We start from the raw sequence: 18,976 nt of genomic DNA, 5'->3' as shown, positions 1-18,976 counted from the left end.
TGCGCGAACACGCACACAGACCACCGAGCCCTAACGCAGGAGGACGCCGGAAGTTCGGACACCGGGGCCCGCCCCCGGGAGCCAGGCAAACAGCAAGACTCTATACCCCAGAAGTCTCCGCGCCGTGAAGTTAGGGAACCACTTAAATGTCTCCACCTCATCTGGAAGTGAAGCAATGCTGTGCTGAGAGGATGGACCTTCTGGACCAGGGAATCAATATCCCATTTGTTAATTCCTGTTAGGGATCAAGGAAAGATATGGCCTCAGGTGGGGTCCTGTGTGATTGCCTCCTGGATTCCTGGTCCTTTCCTTGTCCAGCGGTATTTTAGGTTAGATATGAGGATCTCCAACAAACCAGAGGGGAAGGAGAGTATCCTGTTTGGTGGTGGTGCTGGTTTAGTGGCTAAGTCGTGTCCCACTCTTGCGACCATGGACAGTGGCGCCTACCTACCGGGCTCCACTGTCCGTGGGATTCTCCAGGCAAGAATACTGGAGTAGGTTGCCATTTTCTTAACTGAAATACTAACAGTTCAGTTCAGTCGCTCAGTCCTGTCTGACTCTTTGCCACCCCACGGACTACAGCATGCCAGGCTTTCCTGTCCATAACCAACTCCTGGAGTTGCTCAAACTCATGTCCATCGAGTCAGTGATGCCATCCAACCATCTCATCCTCGAGGGGGAGAAGGAAATGGCAACCCACTCCAGTATTCTTGCCAGGAGAATCCTAGGGACAGAGGAGCCTGGTGGGCTGCCGTCTATAAGGTCACATAGAGTCAGATACTTCGGAAGAGACGCAGCAGCAGCAGCAGCAGCAGCATCTCATCCTCTGTCGTCCCCTTCTCCTCCTGCCTTCAATCTTTCCCAGCATCAGGGTCTTTTCCAGTGAATCAGTCCTTCGCATCAGATTGTCAAAGTATTGGAGTTTCAGCTTCAGCATCAGTCCTTCTGATGAATATTCAGGACTGATTTTCCCTAGGATTGACTGGTTGGATCTTCTTGTAGTCCAAGGGACTCTCAAGAGTCTTCTCCAACACCACAGTTCAAAAGCATCAATTCTTCAGCACTCGGCTTTCATTATAGCCCAACTCTCACATCCATACGTGACTACTGGAAAAACCATAGCTTTGACTAGACCGATCTTTGTTGGTAAAGTAATGTCTTTGCTTTTCAATATGCTGTCTAGATTGGTCATAGCTTTTCTTCCAAGGAGCAAGTGTCTTAATTTCATGACTGCAGTCACCATCTGCAGTGATTTCGGAGCCCCCCAAAATAAAGTCTGTCACTGTTTCCATTGTTTCCCCATCTATTTGCCATGAAGTGTTTTTCACCCTCCTCCTTCACTTTCACCAAGAGGCTCTTCAGTTCCTCTTCATTTGCTGCCATAAGGGTATTGTCATCTGCGTGTCTGAGGTTATTGATATTTCTCCCAGCAATCTTGATTCCAGCTTGTGCTTCTTCCAGCCCAGCATTTCGCATGATATACTCTGTATATAAGTTAAATAAGCAGGGTGACAATATAAAACCTTGACGTACTCCTTTCCCTATTTGGAACCAGTCTGTTTTTCATGTCCAGTTCTAACTGTTGAAATACTATGTTTCATTAAAATGCTAGGATATAATAAATGTTCAGCCATGATGATAAATGTTCAATCATGAGCATATGGTTTCTCCAAGGAAGGACAAGAGAACAGAAATTGTAACTTTTCTAGATTACATAATCAATGCATTAAAAACAGTAGAAAAATCAGAAGGGACATACAAATTGAAAAAAGAAAATGGATACCTGAGATCTTACCTTTAAACAGGATATTGTTTATGTTAGATAAAAAGGTCATTTTTCAAAAATAGAATCATAAGGACAATGATTTATCACTATTTGGGGAGTGAAATCATGTAACCGTGTTCTCGACCAGTTACTTCTCAAAAGCTGGTATGGGTAAAATTAAAAATAAAATCTTCTGCCAATCCAGAAAATCCTCTTCCCAGATGTAGAAATAAAGAAAACAGTTTTATTGTTGAATAACCATGAAAGCAGGCTGTGGGATTTCCCTGGTGGGCCAGTAGTTAAGACTTCCTTCCAAACACAGGGGACTTGGGTTCAGTCCCTCCTAGAGGAATTAAGATCTGGCATGCTGTGGGATTGGCAAAAATAAAAAAGCATGCTGTGTTGTGCATCACAAGGGAACCACTATTTCTGTAAATGAGATGAAGCTCATCTTTTTATATAACTCAGGAGATAGAATCCATTGCATACATGTTTAAGATCACAGTAATTTGTCTTCTGTGAAAAAACTTGACAACATTTTAGGCTTGGAGGAGGCAAAGATACTACTTCCTTAGGTCATCAGGAATCCAGGTTGATTCAACACCAGCTGCCTCCACCATGCTGCCTAAATTCAACACCAACAAGATCAGAGTCATATAGTGAGGTGCATTATGGGGAGGTTAGTACCATGTCTGCCCTGGTCCCCAAGACTGGCCCCAGGGTCTGTCTCCAAAAGAGGTTGGTGATGACATTGCCAAGGCAACTGGCAATTGGAAGGGTCTGAGGATACAGTGAAACTGATCATTCAGAGCAGACAGGCCCAGATTGAGTGGTACCTTCTACTTCTTATGGAACTGCTGAAGCCCTCAAGGAACTGCCAAGAGACAGAATGAAGTAGAAAAACACTAGACACAGTGAAAACTTCAGATTAAATGAGATGGTCAACATTGCCAGGCAGATGTGTCATCGATCTCTAGCTAGAGAACTCTCTGGAACCATTAAAGAGATCCTGGGGATTGCCCAGTCTGTGGGCTGCGATGTTGATGGCTGCCACCCCCATGACATCATAGATGACATCAACAGTGGTGCAGTTGAGTGCTGAGCTTGAGCCTGGCAAACTTCCAGCCCGCGTGCCACAACTAAAAGCCCCATAGAGCTGCAATGAAGACCCAGCACAGCCAAAGTAAAAACAAAGCAAAAAAAAACAACAACAAAATCCTGGTTGTGGCAGTTTTCTTGGGCTACATCACAAAATACGCCAAACCAGCAGGCTTAAACAACAGAAATGAATTGTCTGACAGTTCTGCAGCTTGCAAGTCCAAATTGAGGCATCGGCAGGAGTGGGTCTCTCCAAGAGCTGTAGGGGAAGATCTGCTGCAGGTGGAGGGGGCAGATTCTTCACTACATATACACTAGGGAGGTACCAGGTAGGTGCTCATCAGGAACTCCGATCCTGGGTCTGCATATCCACAGCAGCACGAGGAAGCTTGAGGGGTTGTCGTGGTCCTGTCAGCAGGAGGACTAGAGGCTGGTTCAGATATTTGTTCAGCCCTGGACCCACGGCTTGGCCACAACCCTTCCGTGTTAGGGTCTAGGTCATGGTTAACCCCTTCCTGCTTATTTCATTCAATGGTGACATGCTTTCTTTAGGACTTCATACTGCACCAGCGGGGCTTCCCCAGTGGCTTACTAGTAAAGAACCTGCCTGCCAATGCAGGAGAAGTGGGTTCAATCCCCGATCTGGGAAGATCCTCTAGAGGAGGAAATGGCAACCCATTCCAGTATTCTTGCCTGGAGAATCCCATGGACAGTGGAACCTGGTGGGCTATAGTCCTTGGGGTCACAAAGAGTCGGACACAACTTAGGGACTGAACAACAGCTATTGCACCAGCCTGGGCAGCTCATCTCACCCAGACATTTCCATCAAAAGCGTGTCAACAAGAAAGTTCAAACTGGGCTCTAGCTCAGTGCTGTGGAATTAGAATCTGTGAGCCTGGGTCTTAGCATCTGTTTATTATTTTCTCCATGTGATTCTCAGCTGAAAGGATTGTATTGACAAAGCACTTTCATTTCACACTGCTGATATTTCTGCAGTATAGTTATCTTAAACTGCATTCATAGGAGGGAGAGAGAAGAGAAGTGATAGGTCTGCTTTTTCTCCTGAATACACTGGACTGTTACTGAACCAAACTTGAGTCTGCTCACGTGCACACTGTAAAGCCAGTCTCCTGACACTGGGTTGTGAGGAAGGAAAGTGGAACAAGGTGACAAGCAAGGAGTCCAGGTAGCTAGTGGTCAATAGGCCCCAACTCCCCCAGTGACTTTCAGGAAAGAGTTTTTAAAGTTGGGGTGTGGCTGTTGTTAGGAATATAAGGTGCAGTCACTATGGAGAATAGTATGGAAGGTCCTTAAAAAACTGAAAATAGAGCTACTATGTGATCCAGCAATCCCACTCCTGTGCATATATCAGGAGAAACCCATAACTCAAAAAGATACATGCACCTCTATGTTCATAGCAGTATTATTTGCAATAGCCAAGACACAGAAGCAACTTACATGTCCATCAACAAGTGAATGGATAAAGTTGATGTGGTACATATGCTGCTGTTAAGTCGCTTCAGTTGTGTCCGACTCTGTGTGACCCCATAGACGGAAGCTCACCAGGCTCCCCCGTCCCTGGGATTCTCCAGGCAAGAACACTGGAGTGGGTTGCCATTTCCTTCTCCAATGTGTGAAAGTAAAAAGTGAAAGTGAAGTCGCTCAGTCGTGTCCGACCCTTAGCGACCCCATGGACTACAGCCTACCAGGCTCCTCCATCCATGGGATTTTCTAGGCAATAGTACTGGAGTGGCTTGCCATTGCCTTCTCCGGTGGTACATATACACAATGAAATGTTACAAAACCTTAAAAAAGAATGAAACAATGCCACTTGCAGCACCATGGGTGGAGCTAGATATCATAATACTAAGTGAGGTAAGTCAGAAAGAGAAAGACAAATACAATATGAAATCACTTCTATGTAGAATCTTAAAAAATTATACAAATGAACTTATTTACAAAACAGAAATGGACTCACAGACATAGAAAACAAATTTATGGTTACCAAAGGGGAAATGTGAGAAGTGGAGAGATAAATTAGGAGTTTGGGGTTAACATGTACACACTACGACATATAAAATGGCCAATTGGGACTTTCCCAATAGTCCAGTGGTTAGGACTCTTCACTCCCAGTGCAGGAGGCGTGGGTTTGATCCCTGGTCAGGGAGCTACAATTCCCTCATGCCACATGGTAAGGCCAAAAAAATAGACAATCCCCAAGGACCTACTGTATAGGGAACTCTACACAATATTCTGTAATAACCTAGGGAGTTTCCTGGTGGCCTAGTAGTTAGGATTCCAGGCTTTCACCACTGTGGCCCAGGTTCAGTCTCTGGTCAGAGAACTGAGATTCCACAAGCTGCACAGCATAGGGGAAAAAAAAAATCTGTATTAACCTAAAGGGGAAAAGAATCTGAAAAAAAGAATAGATAAATATAAATGTATAACTGAAACTAAGACAACATTATAAATCAACTATCAGTTCAGTTCAGTTCAGTCACTCAGTCGAGTCCGACTCTTTGCAACCCCATGAATCACAGCACGCCAGGCCTCCCTGTCCATCACCAACTCCCGGAGTTCACTTAAGCTCATGTCCATCGAGTCGGTGATGCCATCCAGCCATCTCATTCTCTGTCATCCCCTTCTCCTCCCGCCCCCAATCCTTCCCAGCATCAGAGTCTTTTCCAGTGAGTCAACTCGTCACATGAGGTGGCCAAAGTATTGCAGTTTCAGCTTTAGCATCAGTCCTTCCAATGAACACCCAGGATCGATCTCCTCCAGAATGGACTGGTTGGATCTCCTTGCAGTCCAAGGGACTCTCAAGAGTCTTCTCCAGCACCACAGTTCAAAAGCATCAGTTCTTCGGCGATCAGCTTTCTTCACAGTCCAACTCTCACATCCATACATGACCACGGGAAAAACCATAGCCTTAACTAGGTCCATAGACGGACCTTGGTTGGCAAAATAATGTCTCTGCTTTTTAATATGCTATCTAGGTTGGTCATAACTTTCCTTCCAAGGAGTAAGTGTCTTTTAATTTCATGGCTGCAATCAGCATCCGCAGTGATTTTGGAGCCCAAAAAAACAAAGTATGACACTGTTTCCACTGTTTTCCCATCTATTTCCCATGAAGTGATGGGACCAGATGACATGATCTTAATTTTCTGAATGTTGAGCTTTAAGCCAACCTTTTCACTCTCCTCTTTCACTTTCATCAAGAGGCTTTTTAGTTCCTCTTCACTTTCTGCCATAAAGGTGGTGTCATCTGCATATCTGAGGTTATTGATATTTCTCCCAGCAATCTTGATTCCAGCTTGTGCTTCTTCCAGCCCAGCGTTCCTCATGATATACTCTGCATAGAAGTTAAATAAGCAGGGTGACAATATACAACCTTGACGTACTCTTTTCCTATTTGGAACCAGTCTGTTGTTCCATGTACAGTTCTCCAATATAAAATTTTAAAAAAATATTTAAGTGAAGGAAAAAGAGTGGGGGAGGGGAGGTTGTGGGGTTGTGCGATCAGCTTGTGGACCTTCCTCTGATTGGCTGGTGTTGAGGTAACCGAAAGTCAACATCATTAACCTTCCGGTTCCTACTGGTCTGGGGTCTACTGCCTGTGACTTCTTCCACCTGATGAGGTTTTCAATATCTGTGAAACAGCTCACAGGGCTTGGCCCAGAATATTATCTATACCCCTTGAGGAGGAACTAAAGGCCACTGACTTTGTTTAATGGCTAAACAATTATTATTTTGTCTCTTTTTGGTTGTTTTTCTTTCTTTATGCATGTTCTCACTTCTTTGATTAGATTTACTCTTTGGAACTTGGAGAAGGCCTAGGAGGCTAAAATTTTCTAAAGACAAGATGCAGGGGAAGACAGGAGGAGAATTCATCCCAGAAGACCTTGAGGTCCTGCTTAGTTACAGCAGCAGATTCAGTCTGGGTTGTTTATGCCATTTTTGGTCAACATAGCAACAGACCCCACACAATTGTAGCCTGATTGGGCAAGGTGGGCAGGGGAAGATTGGATTATGAAAATCCAGATTTGAAGATTAGATTAAACAATCAAAGCATTTTGCTGTTCATAAGAGACACTTGCAGGAAGACAGAAAACCAATCTTCTAATATTTGAAAGCTTGTTAACTTGGAGAGAGAGTGAATTTCTGTTTTGTTATGGAGAGACCTAATCAGTGTTGAAAGCCTAATGAATGCAAACCTGAACTCATTTGCCTCCTAACAATTGAACGTCCACAGCAGAAGGACACAGGTCCTCAAGCAGCAGTGCTTTCCCCAGCAGTGCCCATGAGAGGAGAACCAGTCCAGTGGCAGCTGGGGAGGACCTCAGATGCAGTTTGCAGGGCCTCTGAGACCTAGTCCATCTCAGAAAGTCGTGGAGAGCAACCCAGAGAGATGGTCTCCACACCTTGGATGAACTGCTCTGACTCTAGATGACCAACTAGAAACACGTAAGTGATCAAAATACAAAGTAAAACTTTGGGCACACCCTGAACAACAGAGGTACTTCTCATCAAAGTCCAGACAATAATTCAAAAGCAGGGCTCGGCGACAAAGCTGTCAAACAACCCAAGTTTTCATTGACAGATGAATGGATAAAGAAAATGGAATGTGTATGTTGATACAATTAATCCATAAAAGGGAAGGAAAGTTTTAAAATCTATGCAGAGAGCATTTATTTATTTACTTAATGATTATTTTATATTCCTTTTTATACACAGTGAAATTTCGATAATTCCACTTTTAGGAGGAAAAGTTAGCATTTCTCTGTAGAAGCAAGTTTCAGCAGTAGAGGCATAAGGGGCTTCCCAGGTGGCTCTAGTGGTAAAGAATCTGCCTGCCAATGCAGGAGATGTAAGAGAAGCAGGTTCAATCCCTGGGTCAGGAAGGAGGGCATGGCAACCCACTCCAGTATTCTTGCCTGGAGAATCCCATGACAGAGGAGCCTGGTGGGCTGCAGTCCATAGTGTTGCAAAGAGTCAGACACAACTGAAGTGACTTAGAGTGCCCGCGTGCAGAAGAGGCATACCACAAGAACAGAGGGGACACAGGACTCCAGCCCTCCGGCCTCCCCCGTGTCTGATCCCCCGATGAGACCTGCTGGCTCTTCCTCCAGATGCCTGGAACTTGATTACTTCTCTCCATCTTTTCAGACATCCCCTTTCTGGACTTACTCATTCCCCAACTTCTAACCACATCTGGGTCTCCGTAGTTCCAACTCTTGCTGAATCTCCACCCCATTTTTTCACATCTTGTGGGGTCTTAGTTCCCCGTCGAGGGATTGAACCCAGGACCTCAGCAGTGAGAGCAGAGTCCTCACCACTGGGCCACCAGGGAATTCCCTCCACCCCATCCATTAATATAGCTGCTGCTGCTGCTGCTGCTAAGTCACTTCAGTCGTGTCAGGCGACGTTAATTTTTCCCCTTTTGATGCAAATTGGACCATGGCTCCTCTCCTTCACTGGTTTCCCATTGCACTTAGGATACATCAGAATGTCGTCAGATCCAGGGTTTTCTTTCCTTCTTGCCCACTGTGTACCATCCACACCAACTTTGGGGGTCTAGGAAGGAAATGTTGATTTAGGCTACCACAAGGGTGAACCTTGAAGATGTCACACTAAGTGAATCAGCCAGATACAAATGGACAAATGTTACACAATTCCACTTCCGTGAACTCCCGAGAGGGGTCAGATTCGAAAAGACAGAAAGTAGAAGGATGGGTGCCAGGAGCTGGGGGAGGAGGATGGGGAATTAGTGTTTAATGGAGACAAAGTTTCAGTTTGGGAAGATGAACACATTTTGGAGAGGACAGTGGCAATGATTGTACAACAACCTGAGTGTTTGATACCACTCAGTTGTACCCTTAAAAAGGGCAAGACTGCTGGGAAGGGATAAACAGGGAATCCAACACCTGAAGGATGGTTTTGGAGGATGGTCAGGAGTTGGGTCAGTGGCAGGAGATACAATTTCCCTCAATCTCCAGGCGAAGTGGACACCTCAGTCAAAGAGTTACTTGTGTTTTCCTTCAAGCTGGTTGCCAGATTGGAATGACCAGTGACGTCAGAGACTTCTGACCTTCCTGATTGGAAGAGCAGACTCCCATTGTGCTCGACAACAGAGGTGGACAACAGCATCTCCCCAGAGCATCCTCCACTCCCAGCTCATCCTCAGCTTGAAGAAGGGACATCACGCTTGCATTTGGCCAGGATCCAGGAGAACTGAGACAGGACAGAGTCTAGGTTGTGTGGAAGAAGAGTTCGTGAGAAATCATGGCCAGTTGTTGCCTGAATTCCCAGCTTGAGGACCAGAGACCCCAGTCCAGCTCCTTGGGGCTCCCCATGGAGGTGATTGTCAGTGAAGAAAGCCCAGGACGCTCAGGTGAGGGAGCTGGGCATGAGAAGGAATTTCAGGGGGTTAACACTGGGGAGGAAGGGGTACAGAGGTCAGGAAGGAGCTCCTGTATAAGGTGCGTGTGGAAGGAAGGAAATATTCAGAAAGTCAGAGACTTGGGGAGGAGAGGACAGGAGCTGGAGACACAGAAAACTGGGAAGCAAGAAAGGAGGTTAGGACCTGAGACCCAAGATGAGAGAAAGGAAGAAGGGAAACAAAGGGAGGGGTCCTTTTTTTTTCCCTGAATGGGAGAAATTTCTTCTCTGGTGAGTCAGTGGTAAAGAATTCGCCTGCCAATGCAATAGACTTGGGTCTACTCCTGTGTTCTTGTCTGGAAATACCATGGGCAGAGCAGCCTCATGGACTACAGTCCATGGGGTCACAGAGAAACATGACTTGAACAACACAGTGGGAGAAATTATCTGCCATGAGGAAGAGATTTTCAGGATGGGAAACTGGAAAAATGGCCCAAAAAGTGGGGGGAAGGGTAGATGGATATCGACAGAGAAAGATGGAAAGGACAGCGATCTGTGAGACTGAAGAGGCTGGATGGGGACAGTTGTGGATGGGAGTGGGAATGGTTTAGGGGTTGGGGAACCAGTGGCTGAATTCCAAAGACAAAAGCTTCATATCGTAGCCTCTTTTCCTTTCTCAGCCCTCTGGGCCAGCTCCAGCTCCCTGCCCTGGCACCCCGGCTATAAGAGGAAGTGGTCAGCGGCATTTGGAGCAGAGGCGGAGGACAAGGCCCAGGAGAGCTGGATCGTGAAGTCGCGGAGTGGGCTCAGGATGAAGTTGAAGAAGCAGCAGGTGTTCTTGGTGCTTCCTGAACATCACATGGTCTTCAACAAGATGCTTGGTAAGCACCCTTCCCCATCAGCCCCGCAACCTCCTGTTCTATAATTAAAAAAAACCACCAAACTTCTAACGACTATGTTTTTCCAAGGGAGAGGAATTCCCTGCTAGCTGATGAGCTCTCAGTCCCCGGGGGATTCAGTACTGATCACTCACCAGGGAGACTTAGGAATGAGGCAGATTAGATTAGATTTAGAAATGATACTGATGGCTCGGCAGCAAAGACTCCGCCTGCAGTGCAAGAGACGCAGGTTTGATCCCTGGGTTGGGAAGATCCCATGGAGAAGAGAAAGGCTACCCACTCCAGTATTCTTGCCTGGAGAATCGCATAGACAGAGCCTGGTGGGCTACAGTCCATGGGGTCTCAAAGAGTCAGACAGGACTGAAACAACAGAGCAGAGCACAGCACAGCGGAGGTCAGTCTTGGAAATTATGAATCGACATGCCTGACATGACTGTCAGGTGAGAAACTGTGATCACTTGATGGCCTCTGCAGTGGTGCGTGCATGCGTAACAAAGGGGCACCGGTCCCTCTCGTTTGCCACCCTAGAAGGGGAGTCACCCCCTTTCCTTGCCCAGTGAAAGGTCTTCCCTCCCCACACCCTGAGTCACATTCCAGAATTTCCCCATTGGAGGCACCGTTCTCCCTCTTTGCTCTGGGATGTTCTCCTGGCAGCTCTGTTCCTATTGTCTAACATCTGCCCTCTTTTCACAGAGGATCATGTCATTAAGAGATTCCTGGCCTGGGACAGAAACCTGAAGGTATCTGACAAGGTGAGTCATCCATTGAGAGGGATTTCTGCTCCAGCGCCTGTCCGGGGTGGGGTAGGGTGGGGGTACTCTCTAAACCCAGATTTCCACTCCCCTTTCCAACCTGATGCCTTGTCAGCAACTCCCTCCAGGGGCCCGGAGGTGTCCTCTGGGGTCTGAGCCCAGGCGAGCTCATTTGCTGGTGGTCACCTAAGTCCCCGCTCTGCACAGAGGAGACTCATCTTTGCTCCAGCTCATCAAAAACCGTCCAATGCTGGCTGCCCTCAAACCCACAGCCCCCGTCCTGGGAGCATCGTGGACTTTTCATCCTCTCCTCCTCCGAAATAATCAAGCTCACCCAACGTGGGGCGGGGGCCCTTCTCCAAGGGGCACCACCCCGTGCCCACCTCCTGCTCTTTGTGACTGCCGTTTCGTCGCTAAGACGCGTTGACTCTTTTGCGACCCCACGGACTGTAGCCCGCCAGGCTCCTCTGTCCAGGGGATTTCCCAGATAAGAATACTGGAGTCGGTCACCATTTCCATCTCTTGGGGATCTTCCCAGCCCAGGGGTCGAACCTGATTCCCCTGCATTGGCACGTGGGTTCTTTACCACTGCACCACCTGGGAAGTCCTACCGGTCCCTTCCCTGTTTTTCCTCTCCTGGGATGTGACCTCTCTCTGTTTTTTCTTTCTGTCCATCAGTATCTCCTGGCGATGGTGATTGCTTATTTTAGCCGAGCCGGCCTCGTCTCCTGGCAATACCGGAGGATCCACTTCTTCATAGCTCTGTGAGTAGCTTGCTCCATCTCCCCATCAATGCTCAGTACCCTGGGAAGGTGGAGGGAGAGGTATGGGTCTCGTCCCTTTCATCTTTTTTTTTTTTTAAAAAAAAAACCTATTCGTACTGTTTATGGTGGGGTGCCTTCTTTTTGAATTGAAGTATTTTTTTTCCTTAATATATACATTTAATTGAAGCACTGTTGGCTTACCGTGTTTCAGGGGCACAGCAAGTTTGTTCAGTTATACATAGACACATTTTTTTCAGATTATTTTCCATTATAGGTTATTACAAGGTATTTTGACTATAGTTCCCTGTATTAGTCACTCAGTCGTGTCCAACTCTGTGACCCCATGGGCTGGAGCCCACCAGACTCCTGTGTCAATCCCTGGGCTATACAGTAAAGGAGCAGAGGTTGGGATTTCGTCCTCAACAACAAGGTGTGAGAGATGCCCTTCTGAAGGTCCCGCCCAGCAGTGGCTCTTTGATGACCGGGGATGCTGGGGAGGGCTGGGACGTTGTGTGAAAATGTTCAGCCCGCATCCTTTCTAGATAGCTGACCTCAGGCGGAGGCCCTTCCTGTTCTGCTCCTGACAGCCACCTGATGTCTTTTCAGCTACCTGGCCAGTAAGATGGAAGAGGACAACCAGGCTCCCAAACAGATCATCTTTTCATTCCTCTATGGGAGGAACAACTCCCAGCATCCCTTGTTCCACAAACTGCTTTTCCAGTTCATCTGTTCCATGAACTGGAAGATGAGGGTCACCCAGGAAGAGTGTGAGAAGGTGGGTGGGGCTGTGCGGGCTTGGAAGTGGGGGTGGTGAGGAGAGGAGGGCTCATGGGGATTGGGGGAAAGAATTGGAGGCTGGACAAGGGGAGGTGAGGGGTCGACTTGGAGAGGCATCATCATTTCAAGGGACTGTTCATCTTTGCAGATCCAAGCTTTTCACCCGAGGCTCTGGGTGTGGGATCGAGATCGTGCCCTCTTGCCCTAGGGGCCCCCCAGGACCATCAGGGCCTGAGATCACCGGCCTGAGGAAAGGTAGGTCTGTGTCCTTGCAGATGTGACAGAATGATGTGTTCATTGAGGATTCCAACTGTTGACTGCCAACACCTTCCATCCTGTGACTTAGGCCAGCTAGGCACACAGTCATATGCTGACTCAGTTTCCAGCCACAGACTGACAACCACACACAGATGAAAGTACAGTGGGGTCCGCGGGTGCCAGGCCTCGGGGAAAACTACTTGTCACAGAGGCAGGGGTTTGGCTGCAATCATTTCCCCCAAAACAATGGGTCCAAATAACAGCTTTGATGGGATGTTGGTTTTTGTGAAATTGAATGCTTCCAATTTTTTCCATATATTGTGTTTTGAGTTCCTCTTTTTAATTCATCTGTGGCCTTTCATCCCTCTGGGATAGCAACTCTTAGAATTTATCTTCCACAAAGTCAATGTCTACAAATAGAATGTTAGACAGAACAGCCTACACAGTCAATGATAAAAGGGAAATTATGACTAGCTTTATTTTCATCCAAAGTTACTTTCAAATTCCTTATCGCCAGATCACCTGTGGTTATTTCCTCTGACTCACCACTCCTGGACCAGTCACTCCTCTTGTACAATGACACATTTCCCACGTCAAGTTTTTGGTCAAGGGAGTTTATCAGAACCAGTGAAAGTTAAGAAATGCTATCTTTAGCCTGGCTTATTACGATCTACCAATGGAGTTATAGATGTGGGCAGAGAATTAAGCAAAGGTTTGGTTTAAATTGTAAACTAATTGTCTTAGTCCATTTTAGTTTCCCTAACAAAATACTACAGACTGGAGATATTCCCTGGAGGTCTAGTGTTTAAGACTCTGTGTTTTCAATACAGGGCACGTGAGTTCATTCCCTGGTTTGGGGAAGTTCTGCATGCCGTGCAGTGTGGCCAAAATAAACACTACAGACTGAATGGGTTAAAACAACAAAACCACAGGCCCTTTAATAATGGCAGCAATCTCATTCATGGGGACTCTACCCCATGACTTAATAACCTCTCAAATACCCGACCTACAAAAACCATCACCTTACTGTAGTTAATCTCTCTGTCATGTCCAACTCTTTGAGACCCCATGGACTATAGCCCAGTAGGTTCTTTTGTCCATAGGATTTCCCAGGCAAGAACACTGGAGTGGGTAGCCATTCCCTTCTCCAGGGGATCTTCCTGATCCAGGGATGAATCCTGGGTTTCCTGCATTGCAGGTGGATTTTTTGCTGTCTGAGCCACCGGGGAAGCCCAATACCATCACCTTAAGGTTTATGATTTCAACGTAAGAATTTTAGGGGGACACAACATTCAGACCATAACACTAGCCAAGTTTCAGTTCAGTTCAGTTCAGTCGCTCAGTCGTGTCCGACTCTCCGCGACCCCATGAATCACAGCACGCCAGGCCTCTCTGTCCATCACCAACTCCTGGAGTACACTCAAACCCATGTCCACAGAGTTGGTGATGCCATCCAGCCATCTCATTCTCCATCGTCCCCTTCTCCTCCCGCCCCCAACCTTTCCCAGCATCAGAGTCTTTTCCAGTGAGTCAACTCGTCGCATGAGGTGGCCAAAGTATTGCAGTTTCAGCTTTAGCATCAGTCCCTCCAATGAACATCCAGGATTGATCTCCTTTAGAATGGACTGGTTGGATCTCCTTGCAGTATAAGGGACTCTCAAGAGTTTTCTCCAACACCACAGTTCAAAAGCATCGATTCTTCGGCGATCAGCCTTCTTCACAGTCCAACTCTCACATCCATACATGACCACGGGAAAAACCATAGCCTTGACTAGACAGACCTTTGTTGGCAAAGCGATGTCTCTGCTTTTTAATATACTATCTAGGTTGGTCATAACTTTCCTTCCAAGGAGCAAGCGTCTTTTAATTTCATGGCTGCAATCAGCATCTGCAGTGATTTTGGAGCCCAAAAAAATAAAGTCTGACACTGTTTCCACTGTTTTCCCATCTATTTCCCATGAAGTGATGGGACCAGATGCCATGATCTTTGTTTTCTGAATGTTGAGCTTCAAGCCAACCTTTTCACTCTCCTCTTTCACTTTCATCAAGAGGCTTTTGAGTTCCTCTTCACTTTCTGCCATAAGGGTAGTGTCATCTGCATATCTGAGGTTATTGACATTTCTCCCAGCAATCTAGATTCCAGCTTGTGCTTCTTCCAGCCCAGCGTTCCTCATGATGTACTCTGCATATAAGTTAAATAAGCAAGGTGACAATATACAACCTTGACGTACACCTTTTCCTATTTGGAACCAGTCTGTTGTTCCATGGCCAGTTCTAACTGTTGCTTCCTGACCTGCATACAGGTTTCTCAAGAGGCAGGTCAGGTGGTCTGGGATTCCCATCTCTCTCAGAATGTTCCACAGTTTATTGTGATCCACACAGTCAAAGGCTTTGGCATAGTCAATGAAGCAGAAATAGATGTTTTTCTGAAACTCTCTTGCTTTCTCCATGATCCAGCGGATGGTGGCAATTTGATCTCTGGTGCCTCTGCCTTTTCTAAAACCTGCTTGAACATCTGGGAGTTCACGGTTTACATACTGCTGAAGCCTGGCTTGGAGAATTTTGAGCATGACTTTACTAGCATGTGAGATGAGTGCAATTGTGCGGTAGTTTGAGCATTCTTTGGCATTGCCTTTCTTTGGGATTGGAATGAAGACTGACCTCTTCCAGTCCTGTGGCCACTGCTGAGTTTTCCAAATCTGCTGGCATATTGAGTGCAGCACTTTCACAGCATCATATTTCAAGACTTGAAATAGCTCAACTGGAATTCCATCACCTCCACTAGCTTTGTTAGTAGTGATGCTTTCTAAGGCCCACTTGACTTCACATTCCAAGATGTCTGGCTCTAGGTCAGTGATCACGTTAAACATTAGGATCCAGGCTTAGGATCAGGCATCTGGTCTTATGATTCATAATGTTGACTTTTCAGTAATGTTTGTAGCATGGTTGAAAGTTCAGATTCTGAGTGGTGCAAAAGGACCAAGGTGATTTAAGACTCCAGCAGCATTCTCTGAGTGCCAGCTCCCTGAGCAGAATCACCTCGAATCTTGGCCATAAAGCAAATTCCTGGGCCTGACCTTAGGTGTATTCAGTCATTTCTGGAGTCGGGGTCACCAAAGTCCAAGAATCACACTTGAAAGCACTGGTTCAGGATTGGGGTTTAGAATGGAGAATTTGAGGTAAAACTGGGATTATTAATTAGCCTAAGCTCCGGTTAGAATTGACTGAGAATGTAAATAGTCTTTCTGTAATGATTTTATTTGTTATTTATTTCGTCTGTGCCAGTTCCTTGTTGCTGTGAGGGCTTCTCTCTAGTCGCGGTGTGTGGCTTCTCATTGCAGCGACTTCTCTTAGTGTGGAGCACAGGCTCAGTAGTTGTGGCACACTGGCTTAGCTGCTCCTTGTCACGTGGGATCTTCCCAGATCAGGGATCAAACCCACGTCCCCTGCGTTGGCAGGTAGATTCTTTACTACTGAGCCAGCAGGAAAGCTCGTAAATAACCTTTACATCTGGAGAGTCACCGCTTCGAAATCTGACACTCTAGCTCTCTCACTTCCAGACCACCCAGAGGAGATGTGGACTTTCAAGAGAAAGTCAATCCAGACAGTGATGACAGCCATAAGGAAGGACAAGAGAAGCTTCTGTGCAGATAATGGGGAAGAACCCAGCATCTTCTAGAATGAACTGAAGAGAGTTTTCGGGCCGTACTCCTAGGAGCAGAGTGTGCTTCCAGGAGTCTTTGGTGGGACAATAAGAAATCAAGGTTTTTTTCAGATTCTCTTCTTTCCTAAGGCACCACCCCAATTTCCAGATTAATTCAAATCTCCCCTGAGTTAGATGCTGGAGGCCGCATTTTTATACACATGTTTGCCTTAGTCTAGGTTCATTTGAAGGTGAAATGCAGGGACTTAGAATAGGAAGGAATTACTTTAAAATATAAAATTAGAGCCATAGCATCATGACAGATGACTCAAAGTTTGCCACCATCACTGGCTTATTTTGAGAATGTTGCCTGTAAAATTATTGTCTTTATTTTTATATATCTACTTTAAATAGTTTTGAAATAGTCTTTGTTTTGAAAATGTGTTATTCCTACAAAGTTTTCTGATGGATATTATAGTTGTTGTGTATAGGTAAATACAATTTTGTATGCATTTTAAGATGTTTTGTGTTTTTAATCTATTATATTTACATAATATATCGATTCTACTTATAGCTAGGTGGGTCATTCTTCCTAATTTTTGTAAACATAAATTTTAACTTCTAAAGTCCTTATTATTGAATTGTGGAAATTCAGTTGTAATTTTTTTTAACTTGTCTTGAGATGTTTGTATGTAATTTTAGATTATTAAAGAGGATAATGCTGTGTAGCTTTTAGGGAAATATAATAAAGATGAAATTCTTCACAGTCATGATGTGTGTGGTTTGGTTTGCCTGTTTTCAGTCAAACGAGATGTTATATTGCTTAATGGCATTGTGATTATTCAACCACATTTCTTAACTCTGAAAAATAGTCCTGAATTATTTTCCATGTAGAAAAAGCAATAGAAGATGAGGCAGATCTCACATCATTCAAAAATTCAATATTGATGAAGAAGGAATTCATAGGGCCTTGACTCCATCTTAGGCCTGTTCATGCTGATCATGCTCAGCCACTTTGCAATGGACTCTGAACTCTGTGTTTAGTGTCTATGAAAACGACAACAGAATGATAACACCCCCTCCAGACAGGGAAACCTTGAAGATCATATCCAGGTTCAGTTCAGATCAGTTCAGTTCAGTCACTCAGTCGTGTCCAACTCTCTGCGACCCCATGAACCACAGCACGCCAGGCCTCCCTGTCCATCACCAACTCCCGGAGTTCACTCAAACTCACGTCCATCGAGTCGGTGATGCCATCCAGTCATCTCATTCTCTGTCGTCCCCTTCTCCTCCCGCCCCCGATCCCTCCCAGCATCAGACTCTTTTCCAGTGAGTCAACTCGTCACATGAGGTGGCCAAAGTATTGGAGTTTCAGCTTTAGCATCAGTCCTTCCAATGAACACCCAGGACTGATCTCTTTTAGAATGGACTGGTTGGATCTCCTTGCAGTCCAAGGGACTCTCGAGAGTCTTCTCTAGCACCACAGTTCAAAAGCATCAATTCTTCGGTGATCAGCTTTCTTCACAGTCCAACTCTCACATCCATACATGACCATGGGATAAACCATAGCCTTGACTAGACGGACCTTTGTTGGCAAAGTAATGTCTCTGCTTTTTAATATACTATCTAGGCTGGTCATAACTTTCCTTCCAAGGAGCAAGCGTCTTTTAATTTCATGGCTGCAATCAGCATCCGCAGTGATTTTGGAGCCCAAAAAATAAAGTCTGACACTGTTTCCCCATCTATTTCCCATGAAGTGATGGGACCAGATGCCATGATCTTTGTTTTCTGAATGTTGAGCTTCAAGCCAACCTTTTCACTCTCCTCTTTCACTTTCATCAAAAGGCCTTTGAGTTCCTCTTCACTTACTCATCGCCTAAGAGAAAACATACACTAATCACCCCTTCCTCCAGACAGGCTGTAAATTTTTCTGTGTCTATCGGGCTTATTGATTATTGGCTAACTGTTTGACTGTTTGAGCACATAGCACATGAATGATGGGGTTACTGTGGTTGTATCTTCCTTGGTTTATGTAAGTCTCAAGGAATTTGGAGTGGTGAGTTCAGACACGTACACATGGGGTATAAAAGATTTTCACAAATGTTGGTCAGGGTCCTTGGCTAAGAGGAGCCTCTGCCTTGGGCCTGCTGGTGTAATAAACTGCACTTCACTATCTGCATTGTCCTTCTGAGTGAGTTTGTTTCCCGGAACATGTGGCTACAACACTGAGAGACAAGTGCTGGGTAAAAGGAAAAATAGCTTTATTGAGGAAGCCAGCAACCCTGCAGAGAAGTTGGCTTCACGTCCCAAAAAACCAACTCTCCCCTCCCCAGGTTTTGCTAGAAGACTGTAAAGGGAGTAGAGGAAGGGGTTACATGCTGAAGAGTGGTTATGGGGTAAGTGATCAGTTCATAGACATTCTTTTCATCTGTTGGTAATTTGAAATGAACACCATCAACCTCCAGGCAGGAGACCAGAATTTGCTCTCTCAACACAAAAAGCCTGGGGTTTAATCCCTGGTCAGGGAACTAGATCCCACATGCTGCAACTAAGAGTCTGCATACCACACCAAAGATTGAAAGCTCTGTGTGCTACAACTAATACCCAGGGCAGCCGACTAATTTTTTTTTTTTTAATGGCTT

At 45.7% G+C, this 18,976-nt stretch overlaps 1 protein-coding gene and 1 pseudogene across 1 annotated transcript; both read left to right on the top strand.

Moving 5' to 3' along the window:
* Positions 1 to 2,383: 2,383 nt before the first annotated feature.
* On the top strand, positions 2,384 to 2,809 carry LOC129545158 (large ribosomal subunit protein uL11 pseudogene; annotated as a pseudogene).
* Positions 2,810 to 9,145: 6,336 nt separating this feature from the next.
* Positions 9,146 to 12,641, top strand: LOC129545040 (speedy protein E4-like). Its single transcript, XM_055408838.1, has 6 exons — positions 9,146 to 9,254; positions 9,922 to 10,122; positions 10,834 to 10,892; positions 11,571 to 11,656; positions 12,263 to 12,431; positions 12,582 to 12,641. Exons 1-6 carry the CDS (start codon positions 9,146 to 9,148, stop codon positions 12,639 to 12,641), a joined length of 684 nt encoding a protein of 227 aa, XP_055264813.1.
* The last annotated feature ends 6,335 nt before the right edge of the window (positions 12,642 to 18,976 follow it).

The sequence above is a fragment of the Moschus berezovskii genome, chromosome 27, assembly GCF_049115385.1.
Source record: "Moschus berezovskii isolate FMDL1 chromosome 27, NW_MosBer_1.0, whole genome shotgun sequence".
Lineage (NCBI taxonomy): Eukaryota > Metazoa > Chordata > Mammalia > Artiodactyla > Moschidae > Moschus > Moschus berezovskii.
The sequence above is the reverse complement of the archived record's forward strand: the minus strand, read 5'-3'. Positions and strand labels throughout refer to the sequence as shown.